At 39.1% G+C, this 15,514-nt stretch overlaps 2 protein-coding genes and 1 long non-coding RNA gene across 7 annotated transcripts in view; 2 read left to right on the forward strand and 1 right to left on the reverse strand.

Moving 5' to 3' along the window:
- Positions 1-4,968, forward strand: part of LOC111270277 (serine/threonine-protein kinase TBK1) — an 8,531-nt gene extending 3,563 nt beyond the window's left edge. Inside the window, exons 7-14 of the mRNA XM_022850420.2 lie at positions 546-739; positions 1,086-1,256; positions 1,540-1,668; positions 1,894-2,043; positions 2,410-2,547; positions 2,738-2,833; positions 3,139-3,408; positions 3,768-4,968. Of these exons, the coding sequence (XP_022706155.1) occupies positions 546-739; positions 1,086-1,256; positions 1,540-1,668; positions 1,894-2,043; positions 2,410-2,547; positions 2,738-2,833; positions 3,139-3,408; positions 3,768-3,920 (1,301 nt within the window). The 3' untranslated portion in view covers positions 3,921-4,968. The remainder of the gene's footprint in view (positions 1-545; positions 740-1,085; positions 1,257-1,539; positions 1,669-1,893; positions 2,044-2,409; positions 2,548-2,737; positions 2,834-3,138; positions 3,409-3,767) is intronic.
- Positions 4,969-5,749: 781 nt separating this feature from the next.
- Positions 5,750-14,486, reverse strand: LOC111270278 (sulfotransferase 1C4). Of its 4 annotated transcripts, none has more exons than XM_022850421.2 (7): positions 14,021-14,486; positions 9,053-9,258; positions 8,633-8,775; positions 8,118-8,248; positions 6,871-7,090; positions 6,254-6,562; positions 5,750-5,965 (listed from the first exon to the last, which is right to left on the reverse strand). In XM_022850421.2, the coding sequence occupies exons 1-6, from the start codon at positions 14,227-14,229 to the stop codon at positions 6,362-6,364; spliced, it is 1,110 nt and encodes a 369-aa protein (XP_022706156.1). In that variant the 5' UTR covers positions 14,230-14,486; the 3' UTR covers positions 5,750-5,965; positions 6,254-6,361. The 4 variants fall into 4 exon arrangements, with proteins under 4 accessions (XP_022706156.1, XP_022706157.1, XP_022706159.1 ...); XM_022850422.2 differs by having other exon boundaries at positions 14,142-14,483; XM_022850424.2 differs by lacking the exon at positions 14,021-14,486 and adding an exon at positions 9,525-9,631.
- LOC111270280 (uncharacterized) lies at positions 9,788-14,014 on the forward strand. 2 transcript variants are annotated; one of them, XR_002686233.2, is made up of 3 exons: positions 9,788-10,158; positions 11,089-11,446; positions 12,230-14,014. It is a non-coding gene; the product is annotated as an uncharacterized LOC111270280 (long non-coding RNA). The 2 variants fall into 2 exon arrangements; XR_002686234.2 differs by lacking the exon at positions 9,788-10,158 and having other exon boundaries at positions 10,214-11,446; positions 12,230-12,455; positions 12,672-14,014.
- Positions 14,487-15,514: the final 1,028 nt, after the last annotated feature.

Consider the following 15,514-nt stretch of genomic DNA (forward strand, 5'->3'; position numbering starts at 1 on the left):
GACACATAGTTGGCGAACGTTAGCTCCTTTCCATCCAAAAGGTGAAACTTTATCGAGCTTGCAGATAGGCGAGCAGGCTGCAATGAGGGAGGCTTAACTGGGCCATATCATTGTTAATTAATGAAGGTAAACGCTAGCGTCGCAAGAACTCCCGATATATATATATATATATATATATATATATATATATATATATATATATATAGAGAGCGAAAATAGACATGTAACTGAATAACGTGTTGACAATGAATAATGATCAGTTGGCGTTTTTATCCGAAGATAATTTTTTCTCAAATACTAAATAATAAAAAAAATCGTCAGTAACTAATAATTTACTAAACTAATTAACTAATAATAACGAATCTAGAAAAATCGTATCTGTAGGATTATTCGTTTGAACAGTCTTGCGCAAACAATATTGTATGTTATACAGTCAAACATTTGATTGGGTCGCAGTGAATGTTTAGCGTTTGCGTACACATACCATAAATAACCGCGCTTTAGTATTATTTCCACGTAAGGTAAAACACATATTTTTCATTTAGATGGCGTCGAAGATACTCGGCCTCGCATGTCTGACATTGCGGAGCAACTAAACAAACAAACCAATGTTTCATCCAAGAATCAGCTGGTTACATTCGACAAGCAGTTGCTAGAGAACTATCTACAGCAGAATGGCCATCTTCCTGCCACCTGCGTACAACGAGCGGCCTATTTGTTCAATGTCGAAGCTAAAGAAGTACGTAGAAGTATTGTCTCTTTTTTGAAGATATATGCCCTCAGAGATATGCACAATATGTATGGGTATTTTCCATGGCAAGTGAAACATTATCTGTTATGGAAGGTTATCGTTTAATCTGTTATGGAAGGTTATCGGTTAAGGACTATCTTTAATACAAACTACCCTTTTTAGCTTTCAAGGGATAAAAATCGTTCGAAATGGAATCAAAGCATTGTCCTATCAGTTATATTACACTGCTGATGTTGGTTTTGTATGTTTTAGCAAAATTGAAATAATTAAAAAAAACTGGCGTAGTTTAATCGAAGCACATATTATTAAATGTTGAGCTTGGCACTCATTACAGGTGCGTCTAAGCAGTGTGCAGAGTATGCAGAGTGCAAAGTTTCCGGAGTTTCCATCGAGCGGCGTGAACCTCGATGAAGATGCATCTATTGCAAAGACTTGGTGCAGTATTACGCACGTTACAAAGCGGCTCATTGAAAGGCTTCTACGCTGTTACCAACATCTTGAAAAGGTAGTTTTACTTCAGAACGTATGATCGCCCGCGCGATAAAGTAATAACAACCTGGTTAGTGTTTGCATACTAGCAGGAATGATATAGGACTGGCCCAGGTTCGCGCCCGGCCATAGACTCGGGGTTCATTTCATGCCGGCAGACAACCGTTTGAGGCAGTGTCTAATGGCACAACCGGACATAACATGTAGAAGTATGATTAACTTTCCTAAAATAGGTGTACAAAGAGCATCTAATTATACCTTTACCCATAAAATTTACTGTTTATGTTTCGCTATGTTAGGCGCCTATGGAGTTGGCCGCCCTCATTGAGGAAAGGACAGCAGGACTTAAAGCTGAGTTTCGCTTTACAAAGGAAGCCGCCTACGCTATGGATCGGCAGCTTACACGAACTGCGAAATCGCAAGCTCAGGTGAGATACAATGTTACTGTTTGAGATCTAAATCGCAATACCCGTTCGTCTGAACCAGCTGTCTGACCAATGACTTTGTTTACAATAGGATAAAGTGGCCTCACAGACAGACAAAAAACCTTTCAAATCGCTGATTCATGTTTCTCATTAATACCTATATCGGCTGCCAAACTGAGCTTGATAATGTTATCGGTAAAGACATAATTATAAACCTCTGCGCTTAAGATATGCGAACTAACGGCACTAGTTCCGACGGAAAGTCCAGAGTTGGACCAGTTAAAGAGGATGGTGGCATCTAAACAGCCGGCTGCTCAGAGACCGATGCTGGATAGCCTTGCCCGAACAGAACGTGAGATTGATTCTCTAGAGGCGAAGGTGAGTAATAGGACAGTGAAAAGCGAAGTGTGCGCAAATTTTGTAAAAAATGACTTAATATTATTAAGTTTCAATCATTGACAGATCTATTAAATTGCCGTTTTATTAGAGATCTAAAGTGGATATCCACAGATTTTGTGTGCTGGGCCTGAAGGAAACTAATTGTTTTTGCTAATAGTTCTAAAGCCTTAAGTAAAACTTATTGTTTACGTAATATTTTCCGACATTAATACTCGACCGGTATGAAAGCTCTATTATAAGAACAGTGGTGTAAGTGTGCAGGTAGACGATAGTTAATTATTCGATATAACAATTGACTGCTGATTATATACGAGTTTGCTAATCTAATTAGACTTTTGTGCTTAGGTGTTGTCGCCAAAGTCGTTGTCAAAACAGTGGACGCAACGCCGATCAGAAGTTCCTCCGGTCGATGGATGTCTTGAAACCGCCTCGAGTTACGTGGCAAAGATTAGGGACAACTGGCAGGCGTTAGCACGGGACAAGGTAAATTACTTCTGTTCGGTTCAAATGCTTAGGAACGGGTTCATCAAAGTTGATAATGGTCTCGAATAGGATACCTCTGTGGTCGTTGACACTTCGTAACTAATACGGGCACTTTAGTTTATATTTATTTAAATTATTTATTTAGTTTATTTAAATTATATATAATTTAAATGATTCATTTGTCCGACAGGCTACGAAGAAGCTGACTTATCACGATGAGCAGTTCCATATGCTGGAGAAACATAAAATGCAGCAGACAAGCCTTAAGCTTATGGCTTTAATGCAGGTAGATAATGGTGCCATATAGTTTGGTGTGTACTGCTAAATCAGTGTTTATTGATGTTCAACAGTTGAATGTAAGTTTTTTTTTTTATCCTTTCTCCTTTGCTATGATAACAACACAAAAGGATACATTGATCCGGCTAAGTGAACGAACAGGGTACGCATATGCGATTGTTAATATAGCGATAACCGAAATATATTTTTTTTACACCACACAATACCAGATGTGAATTTAAATGCCATTCCCCAAACACGACTGCAATGTTATTGTAGCATTGTCATATTTTCTTACTGTAATGCAATTCGCAGGATCGCTGCCTGAAACCATGCTATAAACTTTCGCAACGTCTACAAACATGGTACCGAGAGTCAATTTCTGCTCATCGCACATGTCTTCAACTTAAACTGGCTTTGGGTTCTTTAACTGAAATGGCGGCCTGGTATAGTCAAGCCCTCAAAACTGATGAAGAGTTTGACTCAATCGTAGGCCAATTTATCACTACCATTAAAACATTCTCTAAACCACCGCCGCAAGCATCCCCACAACTCATGCTTCACCAGCCGCCCCTGTCACCCCAGGTAAATAACGACGCAGTCGCTGAGAGTGCGCCCGGCAGCAAAAACAGTTGTGAACAATATTTTATACAGCTAACAGTTGTGATTTATGCTGATCGTTGATTCGAAAAGCTGATACTTCTAAGTTTATCATATCAATGCATTGATAGATAGAAGTGACATCAAATTTTAATATTGATATAAAACGTCGGGCGAGCCTTCCATTATATAGAATTCCTCTGTCGCGCAGATTCTATGCGTCAACTAACTAATTTAAACCGAGCGTAAGAAAGAAAGTTAGTAGTTATTGTAGTTATTAGTATTGAGCTTTGTATTTCTGTGAATAATTAGTGTTCGAATTTAATATACGTTTTCTCTTTCAGCCTTTGACGGATATTTTAGCCCAGAGAAACGGTCAACTGGATAAGGTTCTTCTGCTCAAATTAGAAGAGTTACGAAAGGAGCAGAATGAAATTTTGCAGATCGTTGAAGAAATTCAGGAAATCATTTACAACGTTCTTCGGCTTTCCCAATGAACCTCGTAGGATGCGATGGCAAGCACGCACATACACGATATTCAGAGGTTCGTTCTTCCATGCTTGTGTGTTTACCAGTTTCATCATCCGTACCGAGCGGCGTAACTCGATTGCAATACGTTGACCACGTTAAAAATCGAAGCTGAAACATGTAATCGTCATGGCGCTTGTAAATGTTTACACCTGTTGCGTACATGATTGGCGCAAGAACATGATGAAGCTGTAACTTTTTCGCGTAACAGCTGAAATCGCTCAGCGGCAATACCCGGTGGCAGAGTGGGAATAGATCTTAAATCTGTTGTTATTATTATTATTATAAGCAGAGGTGACGATAAGATCAAATTAGGAACTATAATCATTTTATGAAGGTGGTCAGCCTCATAATAAAACGGGGTTTGAAGCTGAGGCAAGCCGGATTTTCCACTCTCCTCGCCACTGCTGCAGACGACAAGACAGAAATTCAAACGTATACAGACTACATGCGTTTTGTTAAAATGGACGAGCAAAAAGTGTTTAGTGCCGCTGTCAGCTGTACACGGGTGACAATCTTCTAAAATTGGTACTAAAACATGTAACCACCTCTCTATAAGTATAGGTAAAGGTAATATTAATTTGGGATCAGATATCGACGGTGTGCAATAGGTGAACAAAGTGCATTTATTAACGCTGTAGATTCAAATGAATCTTATGGCGGATATCAACGTGATACGTAGCCAAATATACGACTGTAGAAAGGGGAATGGATTTTAATTTTGGGGAAGTTTATTTTGTAAACATAAAAAAATAATACGTAGTCGAAATAAGGCACGAATTCTCCTGCATCACTACCATGTTATGGTATCCCTGTATATTTTCATTAATTCAAATATTATATAATACATTTCTGGTTTGGTAAAATGATTTAACTAGGTATGTGTGCAAAAATACACACTATACGAAAAAAAGCTATAATACTATATTGTAAGATTGCTATATGTGTACATATACTACAGTCAATTTAATCTAATAACCCTAGTAAATAATAAAGGTAATCCGTTCAAACAACATTTATACTTGAGATAATAATTGTGACCTCTATCAGAAGCCATACAGATTGATCCATAATAACGCATACAGAAGTATCGGCGTAGGAAAGAAAATGAAAGAACTGCAGCTTTGTGTCGTTAGCATAGTATAATTCTAAGGATGCACCAGGAAGCCCTGTACGTGGTCCAAATCCATGAATCTTTGGATTGCTAAGCTCCCGTGTTTTTCATAGAGCATGTTTGTTTTCCAGCCTAAGATGTCAGTTTCACGCACAAATTCGTTGAAAGAAATTCGCAGACATCAAGGTCAGAGGTCAAAATAAGTCCTGAATATTGTCGTCGATAACGGAGCACACAGCGCATCCTTTTAATTGTAGCCTTCATGTAAAATAGCGTTAGGAAGCTAAGTTTGTATCGATATGAGGTGCCTCTCAATGTCAATGGTCTAGTCTCTCTCAAAGAGTTAAGTTCTCAAAATGTGGTTATTTATCCCTTCTCTAATGTCCATATCCCCAAAAGTCTTCACATTGTTACCTCACTAAAGACCCTAGCATTATCGGTCGGCATATCGGCCAGCATAAAGCTTAATCATTCTTACAGCACGCTAGATACGGGACGTGAACTTTCGTCAGTATATTGTTGCGACAGTATCTGTTTGATAGGTGAAAACGTAGATAAGTAAAAATACCTACTGTTGTCTAGAATATAAATAGGGAAAACATTATATAAATACGTCTTTAGCATGCTAACATGTTCATGACTCCCTAGGCTGCCTATAATACGTTGGCTGCAAAAAGGCAATCCTTTGTGATTCATAGGTCTATTTTACCTTTATTAGATTAATAAACAATACACCATAATAAACCGCTATAGATAGATGGTAACTAACCATAATCCTCTATTACAATGACATGGAACGTTATGTATCGTAGACCCAGTCTGAAGTACCTTAATGTGCTGCGAGACATGCGAGCGGTCTTATCCAGGAACGGCTACTGACACGTGTTTTAAATGTTAATTCTGCAGTAAAATAGTAGTATACATATTAGATTTCTGTGTTTTTGCACGTGTTCATATTGAATGAACACACAATTTGTCAGATTTCCCTATAGTAATCATTAGCCGATCAGCTAGTTAATTGTGGCGTTCGTTGTTAGCAACACTGGAATGATTAATACTGATGTATATTGAGTATATATATATATATATATATATATATATATATATAATTTTTTTTAGCACAGTCGTCTCAATTCATTATAAATCGTATGTCAACTGTAATCAAGCTTTACCTCAATCAATTTTTACCTCATCTTAATGTTGGCAAGCATGCGTGCTTGTACGGTGTTTATATGGTCCAGAGTCTCTTTGTTGCCATTCGCTTGTTATTGCTGGCATCGTCTCACGAGCAGTAAATTAGATATGGGCATACTGAACCCATACTTTGTACATATCCGTGTATCGAAACTGTTCGACGAGTTCATCAAGGCGAACCTTTTGGCCTTCGGTCATCATTTTTTTCCAGTCGCCATTATACGCGTAACGATAGTGTTCCCGGGAAACGTTTTCCGTTTCAATCCCGCACAGCGATTCCAAGTTCGTTAGACTCGCAATCTCCTAGAATCGAAGCATAAAAAAAAATTTGATAACGCCATGATGTATGTCCAGTCGCTAGTTTGACGTACAGTATAGCCACTGCAGCAGTAATATTAGAAAAAAAAAAAAAAAAAAAACATTAATCATTTTCAAACCGGTTAGGTTTCAAAGCGTTAGGCCTGATGCGTATGAAAGTGCCGTTACTACAAGTGGCCATGGCGACAAGATTACCCAGTCGTAAAGCTTCTCTTTTCATACGAAGGCTATATGGGCAAGAACACTAACACGGATTATCAAAGCTTCTCTAACGACGTGATGCGATTACTAACCAAGACTTGTTCTGGTGTTACGGAAACGCCAATAAAGTCAGCGATTTCGACTATAGCGCGGTTAGGGTTATCCATCATCTGTTCGTAGAAGAGAATCTTAGTTGTAGGCTCATCTCGAGCTTCGTACCAGCTGGCAATGTGGTCAAAATAGTCGCCAAACGGAACCTCACCCCGAAAAAAGCATTCAAAGAAGTCCCCGAAATCGGCTTCATACTTTCCACTGGAATTGTGATTGCATATAGAAAAGTACATCTGCATGTCACTGGACATTTTCTTACCGGATCGACTTACTGATTTCACGAATCGAGCAAATCGAGCTACTGGTTTGCTCGAAGATCATTATCACCAACATCCGATATAACGGTGATCGTAACAGAGTATGACAAATTCGTTTTATTAGAAAGGTTATTGTTCCCATTATAGATTATGAAAGTTTATGAATGAGTTATGTAAGAACGCTCTTTGGGCATCGTTGTCAAAGCCTCTACAATAAAATGTTTGAGCCATTTTTTTCTATAAAACGTTCCACTATATTGGAATTTGAAAAATTTACTATTTAAAAATTTACCGTTTACTCTGTTAAGCTGTTTCAAGCACGTTCATTATCCTTTCTTTACGACACCACATTTTCATTTGATTTGTAACAAAATTACATCTACGACATTGCTACACTTATACAGGCTAGTCAATGTAACAACGGTCATAAAAAAAATGTTTAACATCGGAGCCTTGCCGCATGAGTCCAATTGATTCCAGACGAACCGGTTAGACGTTCGGGAAGAAGGCTCAGGATGTCCTCCCGCTATGACGTATAGTACTGCAAATGGCGAGCTACTACAAATGAGCATTCGTGACACTCACTGGCGCTTTGTTTGAAAGAGGTCGCAATGCCTTAGCAAAACCTTTATAAGTCCGTAGTCTGTTTCATATCAACGACATTGAAACAAAGATACATTTACTTTTATTATTATAAATCTATTACGCTAACAGAGAAACATACTGAAACGACATTGACTGTAGCACGGAACCATAATGGTAAAGGTGCCATGACAAAAACATGAGTAAAAATCGGTAGGCGTCTAGCAATGGAGCAACCTTTACAAATGTTTCGCCCGACACTAATATGACAATTGTTTACTCGATTGATTCGATTAATTCAAGGTTGATGTAACTAACTCGAATGGGTAACGCGTCTGTGAAAACCTGTAACGTCAACTTAAAGAACCACTTCGTCTATTAAAACCTACTTGACTTTAAGGTAATAGTAGTACGACACACAGACGTCATATGGGTTCCGGATGATATAGATGCTTTTTTGAACTCCTGCTGGGACGAACGCTCTCGGAAGATGATGGTGGATAAGACGGCCTTCGTTGCGCTATACAATTTTAGAAGATTAAAAATAAAACCAAAGGAAAACATATTACATACAGAGCGAATTATTAGATGTTCATGTCCACTATTTTAAAGGTGTTCGCAGTTTAACTAAAAGCATGTGTATGGGCTAGTTATTCGAGAATAAGATATTTTCTTAACGTAGTGTGTAGCATAAAGCTTCTAAATGGAAACTAAACGTGTCGACCCGAATGGTCTTGGGTTGCATAGGTACATAGCAGCAATTTTCTTTCAAGCCCTTATTACCTTCAGATACGCCACCGATCAACCTGACTGTTTCGTCAATGTGTGGCTGCCCAGTCATATTCCTCGTATTGAACCTTTTGTGAACCTAGTTGGTTTAGGCCGAGAGATCATCGAAGCGTACCTTTGTGAGGTCTTTGTCCACGTAGTCCGGGTCCACCTGCTCAATACAGGGGAAGTACTTTGTGCGCATTTCTTTCAAAGTAGGTAAAACGTTGTCAGTTCCACGAAGTAACGTCCAGATGATGTATTGGACCCAGCTTCCACCTATGGATTGATTAATGCGCAACGTGCCAACCTCATCTCCGCAAAAATTCTTGCACCAATTCTGTTTTTTTTTTTTCTGCTTGGGTTTTTTTTTGCTTCTGTACACCTCTACCCGGTAATCGGATTGCCATGCGATTGCTCGATCTTCAAGAGCCGCTATCGATATAGTATCGATAAGATTTTTAGAATCGCACAAAAAGGTTGCTAGGGTACTCTTGACAACAAAGCGACTATGTATTGAAAGCTCTTAACGATGGAGGGCCAATTAGAAGCTCACCGGCTCGTGGGAATGACCCAACGAAGATATCCTTTTCCAGAGATTTGAACCAGATAACCTTACGTATCTGATCTCGTGTGCATGTATCTGTCGATACGACTAGGCCTTGCACATTAAACAAGGCCATCCTCTTATGTTCTGCGGGTCGCGACGGTCTGCGCTGAAAACCGTTCATTTTGTCACCAAACATTTCCTGACCTGCATTTCTGAAATTATACAAAGACACACCCTACATAAATATGATATACATCATTGAATATATGTTTTTTTTTAAAACTGATATTGGACTTACGCAATAAGTTGCTAAACGGTTTCGAACAGTAGAAAAGAATGACATTGTCTCATCCATTATGCAATGACTAGAGATTATATTTACTGTACAATTTCAGCATCCATCTGTGATACTATATTAAACAAACGATATGAACAATAAAATTAAAATGTAAGTATCCAAGTCATCGAAAGGACGGACACAGCGCCATCACTGCGGGATTGATGACCTTCGACAGCTACGAACACTGAGAGCTATTTAAGTTACAGCTGATGAACTATGCAGTCCAAAAGTGGAAAATGGCGCGTTGTTTGCCAGTCGCAGCTCATGCTACGTCGCTTCTACCCGCGCGTACATGAGCTGTAGTCTAATGATAACGTTTGCTAGTTTATCGACATCACGAATACAGCCATGAATCGATAAATTCTGCGCGCAGCTGGATAGGGCCATTATATCGCCGCTGATACGATTGGTGTAGCCATTGGCTGTAGCTGTAGTATTAGCCTTTGCTCCGCTGTTAAGCGACCCGCAGATTCAACCTCCTCTCGAATATCTCGATTGTCAGCAATGCCCGCAGGAGGCAAGAAAGGAAAAGCCCTTGCAGACAGGCTGGCGCGCGTGTGAATGGCTATAAAGGAATGAGGCACCAGATTGGTAATGGACAGTAGACAACGCGTCTTCTAGAAGCCTTTTGTTCGCTATCGGCTCGATGCCATCTCGTAGAGCTAGCTTCGAGTTGGAGTAGCTATAGTTGTAGGTATAAAGTAATACGGATCTCTGTGGTAACCGTCACCAGAAATTTATGACAGAGAAGGTCTCTCGTTCATAAGTCTCGGTAAGGCCAGGACAAGTTAACCGACTCGATGCTGACAAATAGATAGAAACATACGGCCCGCACTTTATCCTATCTCGTCGCACATGTATAAAATTTTGCAGGAATAGAACAAAGAAGCGTCGTTTGTAAATTTCTGCAGCTACCGCTTTGAGACTCGATGGATCTTACTCTAAACAAAAGAAAGCGGCTAGTCCAGACAGATGTTTCGACGTCCACGGCAAGAGTGACAAACTTTCTCGCCATCTAGTTGAATGTCTTCAACTAACTGATTGATGCATTATCTGCATTTATTATAGTAGAAAGCAACCAGTAAAGAAACTGCGAGCAAGAACTGAATAGAGGGGCCAAAGTGTCTGGTCGCATGTGTTTGAAAGAGTTTAGCACTCAATGGCGTAGCGGTCAGCGTTAATTAGTCTTTCTTTAGTTCAACAAAGGACAGACAGGCAGGCAGGACGGCAGGTAGATTTACTAGTTTGGTAAGAAAAGCGTCTATGGAAAATGCCACGGAAAGCTATTTCGTGGTTTATGTCGCCTTTCAAGTCCTATAGAAATTATGTTCAAACTGATGTTTCCACATATGATGAAAGTATTGCCAATAGATATTTGTTTATTTTTAGCTTGTTGCTATACATCGGCGCAATGTCGTGTGTGCATCGGGCAATATTATGTGATCGTCAGACGATATTAGATTGAAACGAAAGTATATGTTTAAGTTTGAAGTTAAAAATGAACATCGATATACATGCTTTTGTGCGGTTTGCTCGTTAGCACTACGGTTTACAGCTTTGATCAAATAATCCGCACCAAGATAGAAATAAATAGAGCATTATATTAAACAAAGGGTTATCATCTTACAATATATTCGATGCTGTATCAGTATTGAAAAACGAGAGTGGAAAAGTATATAACTATCGACTCTTTGGTATCCAGTCAACGAAAGTGATCGAAGACAGGAATAGGAACCACAAGAGGCCGATACACACAGTGGCGTGAAAAGCTACGTAGTTCGAGTGAAGCAGTTTCGTCTGTATGACCTCACTTAATCTAAACGTTTGAAACCTGCAGCCCGTGACGCCAGCAACACGCCGTCAGTCTCCCACAGCCGATCCGGAGTTGCGTTGCGTTCTGGCATTTAAACGCGACATTTTCAGAAACCTGGCACGCCAAACGTATTTAGGCTGTCATGTTTGAAAGAGTCTCACCATATGCCTAGTAAAGTTTGATTTATTTGTATTTTACACATCAAAAGCTCAGTGTTGAATAAGTTACAGCGTCGATTGGAGACGAGGTACCTATGTTTTGTTTATGACGCCTACTCAGTGAATCACAGCTTGAGAGTTGTTCGGATACGCATTAACACGAAGTTTATGTTTGTACACATTTTTCAACGATATTGTACTTATTGTTTTATCAACCCTTTTCTGTGTTTTATATTCATGTTGAGGTCAAAGATTACGTGACAATAAGCTTTTCACTCTATATCTTCTCGTCTCGGCATTTTCGCAGATAGATAAAAAATAGTTTGCCTGAAAATAGGTAAGAGAACATTTTGGCGTTTACAAATGGTACTGGTTTGCTTTGGTCATCGCTGTTGTCGCTATTATTATGATCTGTTGTTGTTTATGACTTTTGCCGATAAAGCGGTTTATTGGCGCATGTACAATAAAGGATTCAATACGCGTGTCAAATAAAAACTTATTGCTTTAAATTGGTGACTCGACCTTAGAATGGACCCCTCAACGAACGATAACTTCTACTATTTCGACAATTGCATTTAGTCTCATGCTAGTCTTAAGTGTCAGCTTTGTTCGAAATTAGACTTTGTTGGGGTACTATGACCAAGTATTAAGTCAGCACGAGAATATATAGATTTTCGGTATAATTCTGGTTCGATACTGTCTTGTCGAAAGAGGTCTATTTCGCAAGAGATGCTTATGCAGTGTATAAACAATATGCTCATGCATAATGAGAGTTGACTGTGTACGATTCACTGCTACACAATCCTACAACATAATTGAAGGGTCAAAACATTCTTCTTTTAACCAGTACTTTGCACTGATTCTATTTTAAGTGTCGTTTCCCTTGCAGATTCAATAAGGGTGCTGCTTAGAGCCACTGATTAAAGCTGTACGCCCGCAAGTACTCGATATAGTGAGCGATTAGCAAATGCGTGTGCATCGTATAGAGGACACGTTCTCCAAAGGTTTCCGATAAATCTTCATATATTGTCTGTAATCGACGGCGTATGGACCAAAGACTCTAGAACATACATGTTATCGTCTTAGTAGGCCCTTTATGTACGTTACATTTATATTCTCAATAAAATAAACTAAGCCCTTTTCTGAAAAAGTAGATTCAACTCGGGTTAGCAGAATTATGAGTCGAATTTAAGCTTGTAACGTCTTCCATATTCAGTAAAATACACTGATTTGTTTATATTTGATTGACCCGTTAAATAGCTGTTATACGGGAAATAAGCAAGAAGATAATTGTGCTGGCTTTAATTTTTTCAGATACAGCGTAATTCCCGATGTACCTGAGTGTGAATCAAGACTAACTGTTTCGAATTTAAGCTGCCACCGAACACGGTGTATGTTGGGCTCAACGCCGAACCTAGACCATCTCACGTACGGTTCCTCCTACTGAACCTCCTCGTAAGGTTTCATAGGATAGTACACTACATTTTATCATTGAAGCTCTGGACGCTACACGCTCATAAGTCGGCCTGATAGGCAACAGTATTATAAGAGTACTTTGGAAAACCAGAAAACAATGATTTTCTTGCGTCATATACTTCGAATGAAACCGTATCTCGAATACGCTTATGGTCGACTGAGATACCGATTTGTATGTTGAACTTCTATTATATATTTCAAGCCAACCATATACATAGAGCGATTAGAAAAAGGCGACAGATATGACACCAGATAAAATAGCGTTGATGTGGCTATTCAGTGATTGAACAGAAAACAAAAGCTCTACCAGCTATATATATATATATATATATATATAAATCTAATAAATAGCAGGGGGTAAATATTGATATTTACCCCCCCCGTTATTTATTCTTAGATCTTAATAAACAAAATCTAAATCAGCATATTTTATTATATTCGTTGTATATCATACATCGGCTGATTCTTGTCAATGACTGTTAATTTTGATCAGTTGGCGTAAACATAGGAGGAGAAAGGGTCGCGATAGAACACCTTTAGTCAACAAGGAGACCTTCAAAGCACGCGAACCGTGTCGTCTAGCTCGTTTACGATTACGGTTTAGCCCGTATTTGAACGGATCTTTGCCTACTGACCTTTGCACGCAGTACTTAAATAAAAGAGCTTCCAGGGAGGTAACTTGTAAATGCGACACAAATGAACAGCATGAACAGTTATTCATTAGCAGAATTTACGACCTTTGCATTTGACATCTCTTCACATTTTATGGAATAAGAAAAAGAGACATTTTCACACAGTTTATAAAATGCTTTCCGATTGTGTCATGTAGAAGTTGTGATTTGTAGTGGAATACTCATATATGGCATGTGAACGCTGTTTCTTCGTGGATTTTTTCTTAAGTTAATCCATACTGTCATAGAGTTAGTCCTACAAGACAGATATTGTTTAAATCTGTGAGCGAAAATTTGATGCAATTATCATATATATATATATTATGAGTTCCTTATATAGCACAAAGTAAAATTAGCCTTTCTCTAGTGCGCCCCTAAATAAGTGTTTGCCAGGACAGAAAAGATGAGGGTATACATATATATATTTATCTTTGGAATATGGTATTTATATATATCATATTATATATATACACATACAAAATATGATATTTCTAAGTATGTAATAAGTTATTTAACTTAGCAACATAGTCGACTTTTTTACTCGTACGTCCAGAAGTTGTAGTACGGGACACAACACACCAAAGGAGCTCACGAATACACACTTTGTTGCTGTCTGGTTTAATAAGCTTGAAGGTACCTTTTAGAAGTTTCCATTTCAGCTCTTCTTCAAATCGAATCGAGTAATCCAGAGATGTGGCAAATAATATTGGCGTTGCCAAAATCATCAGTATACGTATGCACAAACTGATTACCCTTGTGGATTAGCTGCTTGTCTCTTTTAAAGCAACGCCTAATTGGATCGATGAAACAAAGTTAATTATTAGTTGGCTTTAACTTCGTATGATTCAGTGCCAGTTTATATGTGATGCCTGTTGAATTGATGTCATCTCGAGTGGCATAGTGACCCTCTCGGACCATGTTCGCATGCAGAGCGCGCTGGAAGTGAGGCGGTCGTGCCACTCGCCCGTGTGAAGACAGATTACGTTAACTTTTCAACATCGACCAACGACTGGCGGAGGGTGAACGTGATCACGAACCGGTCGTGGAGAGAATCGCACGAGCGTAGCGGAAACGATATTAACGACTGCCTTTACTTGCACAATGCCCATGAAAAATGAAGAGAAATAGATTGAATGATCTTAGCTAATGGCTTTGCAGGACAAGCTAAGTTGTAAAGAACGGGTTACCTCATAACAAAATTTCTTCGACAGCTGTTGGCCCGGCAGCGGTGGCCTCGCGTCTGAGCGGAACACGCAACATGTTAAATTTTATTAATAATCATGATAAGAGTAAAGAGCATAACGATAAAAGTACTAATGGCACACAATGTCGTTTACTACACTATTTCAGCAAGCAGAAATTACTAAATGACAAACATCAAAAAAAAAAAAGCTAACATCATTGTAAACATGTGACCGGCCTATACGATATAATATAAAGCAAAATACATACGATGATGTACAGGCGCATAGTGTAGAGGTAGGGTGGTATGTCAGACTTGGAAAATGCCTCCCGAATCGCCATCCTCCCCGGAGAAAATCTAATTCAATTTATCGAAACGTAGCCCTCTCGATGCTTGCACACAATACGACATACGTATTTGAATATTATGGTTTTGGTCGTCAATAGAATACGGGTGCCCCAATCTATCCTATTGTATACAAGCAGATAACGCCACAAAAGACCTGCGCAGATCTCCTCATATAAAAGATTCCCAAAAACCTTTACCATGTTTCCTGAAAACAGTCTAGGTAAAAAAGTGATCTGATATCAGATCAAATTTCCCTGCGGTGGTTATATCTCTTCGCTGCTGTCCTCTTCCACTTGGCCACGCACCAGATTTTTCTTAAGAAGCAAAAGGACTGCTCACGTGACGTCACTGTTGACCAGCGACGCCTTACAGAATGGCGCCGCTTGGCTGTTTGATGATACTGATTACAACGTTTTCTGCCTCAAAGCAACTTGACGACAACGTGAATCGGCCGACGCCGATATCGCAGGCTTTACGCC

Source organism: Varroa jacobsoni, unplaced genomic scaffold (assembly GCF_002532875.2).
Source record: "Varroa jacobsoni isolate VJ856 unplaced genomic scaffold, vjacob_1.0 scaffold_1460, whole genome shotgun sequence".
In the NCBI taxonomy this organism is placed as follows: Eukaryota; Metazoa; Arthropoda; class Arachnida; order Mesostigmata; family Varroidae; genus Varroa; species Varroa jacobsoni.